General features: G+C 31.5%; 1 protein-coding gene across 1 annotated transcript; it reads right to left on the bottom strand.

Moving 5' to 3' along the window:
* Positions 1-370: 370 nt before the first annotated feature.
* On the bottom strand, positions 371-3,402 carry LOC126772580 (protein takeout-like). Its single transcript, XM_050492983.1, has 5 exons — positions 3,351-3,402; positions 2,714-2,945; positions 2,128-2,256; positions 902-1,062; positions 371-522 (listed from the first exon to the last, which is right to left on the bottom strand). Exons 1-5 carry the CDS (start codon positions 3,400-3,402, stop codon positions 371-373), a joined length of 726 nt encoding a protein of 241 aa, XP_050348940.1.
* Between the last annotated feature and the right edge of the window lie 1,196 nt (positions 3,403-4,598).

Here is a 4,598-nt window from a genome sequence, read left to right as displayed (position 1 = left end):
TTTATGCGTTTGTCTTCGTGTGAAGTTTCGAGATAATTGTTCTTTTATGGCTAGATGTGATACCAACGCGCAGCGTTTAGTCAATGATGACAGTTTCATGTTCGGTGATGTTATTTATTGCAATGGAGTTTTATGCGTGAAATCAGATTTAGGAGAGATCTACTTTTTTATGTTTTTTGAATGTTTAAAGTTATATTGGTACTGTCTTTTAGAAAACAGTTGATGTACCTTACGAGTAATAAGATAAACTGTTATTGGTAAATTATAGCATGATAATTATTTGGTTGTTAAAAATCACTTTTTGCTAACTGATATTTATTTTCTATTTAATCATTTTTCATGTTCCATTGACATACCGACAAAATATTGTTTAAATACTAAAAATCTCCTCAAGTGGTACGTGCTTAAGATACTTGTTTGTATTGGCGATATTTTTTCTCATTATAGCGTAGAAAACCGGATCTTGCACTAGTTCAGTAACTTCTCGCCAGTTTTCGTGAGCAAACTTGTGAACGGCATCCGCTGGAACATATAAACGATGATCAATTAAAATTAAAACCCTGATTGTATTTAAAAATAATTTTAGTGTACCTATGTCACATTTCAACACCACATCGAAATGGGTGTAACGGTGTAATGAAAATTGCAATCATAAAGACACAAACACACGTACGTATTATATGTTCACACACCTATGAAACTTTTCAAAATTAACAAAATTTTAGTATCAATAATTGAATCCAATTATAACAAGCAATTACCAGGCATCCATCCATTTAACACTGGAAGTTAAAAACTACCATATTTTTATTGGTGAAAATCAGAGTTATATGGAATATTTTGGTGGTTTTAGGAATTAGATATTACACAAAAACTTACAAACAATAATAGTTATACTCACATAAGTCCTTTTGTCCATTAAACAAGTTTTTAAAATCAAAATATAACGGTTCCAGCGCTTCACATTTCAATTTGAAGTTTTTTATTTGCGCATGAATTTTTCCATCTTTTCCCATGAATGTCTTCAAGTCTGAGTCAACGTTTACTTTATATTTTTCTGTAAATATTTACAAATCAATATTTGTTATAAATAAATGCTTTTAGAGTATTATATCTATACTAACATTACAAAGTTAATATTTGTGATGAACGCGGTAATTAATATGCTTTTATATAAACCGTTTATATATAGTACTGTAAAGTCTTAGTATTAGATTTTAGGAAGACGGCGGGTGCTAAATGGATGCGACTAGCACAGGACCGGGAGACCTGGCGCGCCTGTGAGGAGGCCTATGTCCAGCAGTGGATTAATGTGGGCTGAATATGATGGAAGTCTTAGTATGAACATTTTTTAATATAATATTTTTAGGAAAATCCTTGGTTAACAATAGCGTTACATTAATGTTACTTGGATTTAAGAGTAATTGAGTTATTTACATCAATTTATATGATTTGGTACTCTATTAAAGGGACAAATTCGAGCTTTGTTTAAAATCAGTTTTCACTTCTGGATGATAAATATATATATATTTATTTTTTATAAGATAGGTAGGCGGAGGAGCATATGGGCCACCTGATGGTAAGTGGTCACCAACGCCCACGGACATCAGTATTGTAAGAAATGTTAACCATCGCTTACGTCACCAATGCGCCATCAACCTTGGGAACTAAGATGTTGATGTCAAACCGGAACACAATAATACCAAGTACTGTTGTTTTGCGGTAGAATATCTGATGAGTAAGTGGTACCTACCCAGACGAGCTTGCACAAAGCCCTACCAAAAGTATATATAATATTTATAATGAACAGCTACAAATCCGATTTGATAATGGCAATCGATTGATTGAGTTGGTAAGCCTCAATTATAAATAAAGTTACTAGCCAAAATATGACTTCATGCCATGACTCTATGAAGTGGAGGAGCAGTAAAAGGCAAAGTACGAAAAGCGAGAACGACGAAAGTCGAAACGTATATTTAGAGTATAAGATGCAGATGGTTTGCCTTTATTAATCAAATTAAACGTTTCGTCTAAAATTATTTTTAATTGTTACATAATTAAAAAAAGGCCTTAAATATTTTATACTGTATTATAATAAATAAGATAATTTATATTGATTACCTGAAATTCATATGGGAATCTCCTTTCCCTTCTATTGGTAACAATATAAGACGACCTTTTATTTCGTATTTGCCATCCATAGTAAAATGCGGACAGATAAGATCATAGATTACCTTTGTGAATTCCTTGTCTAATCTGAAAAATATATTGTATCGTTTATTAGCTTCTTCCAGCTCCACAAGGGTAGTAAGGATCTACATAAAGGTTTATATTGAAGGACAGAAAAAGAAAATACGTAGTTTTTTTGGACAGAAACCTTTCTGTGAGTAACAACTCGCCAAATTTTCATCATAATGAATGACATACATGGATAGACATGATGAATGGCGAACATATGAACGTTTATTTATATTTTAATTACGGAAGCTCACTGCTACTGTTTACATTGAATACTGTTACTGTTTTACATTGAATAAACTTTATTTTAATGAAAAAAATCTCGTATCATCTCGGAAATTTCTGACCAATTATTTAACTTAAGACAGAATACTGTTTATTTTGTGTTTATTATCAACCCGCATAAACCCTAAAACTTTTCTTTAGAATTTCAATTTTTTTTCAGCATTTGTTACTACTTTACTATAATACTTACTGCAAATTTGACACCTCGCAGTTGTTAAAACCAATGAAGGTACTATTAAAAAATTTATATTTCAATATAGATATGTCTCCAACAATTTCTTCGATGAATAAAGGGTCAGTGCTAGTGACATCGAGATTCGGTATTCCAGTAAATACATGAGGAAGAAGAATATTTGCTAATTTATTAACGCAAGATTGATCACTAATGTCGCATGGTGACGTAAAGCTCGATATTAAACTACCTGAAATAAAAGAGAAAATAATTCAGAGCATGACTTTAAACATTCATGAAAATCAATTATATATGAATAAAAAAATATTATTTATCCGAAAGGTAATGAACGGATGCTAACCCCGCACTTTTTATCTTAAATCAAAGTTATTTTAAGCATGGTTTAAATTTACTAATTTTCAAAGCTAAAAGTAATTTGGCGGAATTTCATCGTAGAAACCAAGGAATCATGGTTTAACTGCGAAGACAGAAGCAGTGTTACAAATTTCTAAACTATTCGTATTTATGTTATGTTTGTCAATGTTTCTATCAACGTAATCAATATTATAATATATATATTATGTATAATATTTGAAGTTATAATTATACTTTAATACCAGTGTAAGTGTGCCAAAATTAAAAAAAAGATGTTTACGTCTTGTAGTTAGACTAGCCTGCCCCTCGTTACTGAACTTGATTAACGCCATGGTCGGTAGTGAGAGGTGTTAGTTGGAAATGATCTCCTTCTGCAAGTGTATCATGTCGCAATTTTTCAGATTTAACGAATATAAATATTTGTAGCGGTTGTAAACGATCGTTTATACAAAACTAGCTTTATATTTGTTTTTTTATGCAATTGCTATAACAATGATACGTATTTCTAGAACAGCCGTCCCGTGTGTTCATGTAACCGCCAGCTGACTGGCGCGCGGGACTACAACCACACCATTAACAGATGCAACATGGTTATCGAGAAGTTAATTAGATGGAGTACTATATAATGTTAAGACGCAAAATCTACATATTTTATTAGTACACTAAATAATATTAAATATGTATTAAATGTATTATATAGAAGCCGAGATGGCCTAGTGGAAATAACGCGTGAATTTTAACCGATGATCGTGAGTTCAAACTCGGGCAAGCACCGCTGAGTTTTCATGTGCTAAATTTGTTATTATAAGTCATTTTGTGCTTGACGGTGAAGGAAGACATCTGCATGTGTCGGATTTCACTGAAATTTTGCCACATGTATATTCCACCAACCGGAGCAGCGGTGGAATAAGCTCCAAACCTTCTCCTCAAAAAGGGAGAGGAGGCCTTAGTTCAGCAGTGAAACATTCACAAACTGTTACTGTACTGTATTTATACTATAATTATTAGAGTACATCTAATAATAAACAGAAATGAAAAAAGAAATCACTCAAAAATAACTCGATTTGGATTACTCGCATTAATATTTATTTAATTATAATTAAATAAATATATTTTAAGTGTTTTGCAATACAAATATTTTATATATTTACTAAAATTAATTACACATCTACTCATGAAGTTAAAGTGACTTGTTTACGCTTCAAACATAGAACCTGTTCATTTTTTATGGGAATGCGTAACTATTATTACTAGTGATCGCTCAGTAGTCGAAAATCGAGCATAACTTATTTAAATATATACTTTAATAATAAAGTTTGAATGTTATTAAGGAAATCTATATATATAAATAAAATTGAAGTGTATGTCTGTGATTTCAAAATAACTACCTCTTTTAAAGTTAATATGGCTATTTGTGATTTACCAAAATATTCAATTATTTTAATTTTTGTCTGTCAGGCTGTCTATTTGTCCTTTTTTTTCACACTAGAAAAACGCAACGGATTCATGGCGGGGTAGCCCGAGGCGC

Source organism: Nymphalis io, chromosome 12 (genome assembly GCF_905147045.1).
Source record: "Nymphalis io chromosome 12, ilAglIoxx1.1, whole genome shotgun sequence".
Lineage (NCBI taxonomy): Eukaryota > Metazoa > Arthropoda > Insecta > Lepidoptera > Nymphalidae > Nymphalis > Nymphalis io.
The sequence above is the reverse complement of the archived record's forward strand: the minus strand, read 5'-3'. Positions and strand labels throughout refer to the sequence as shown.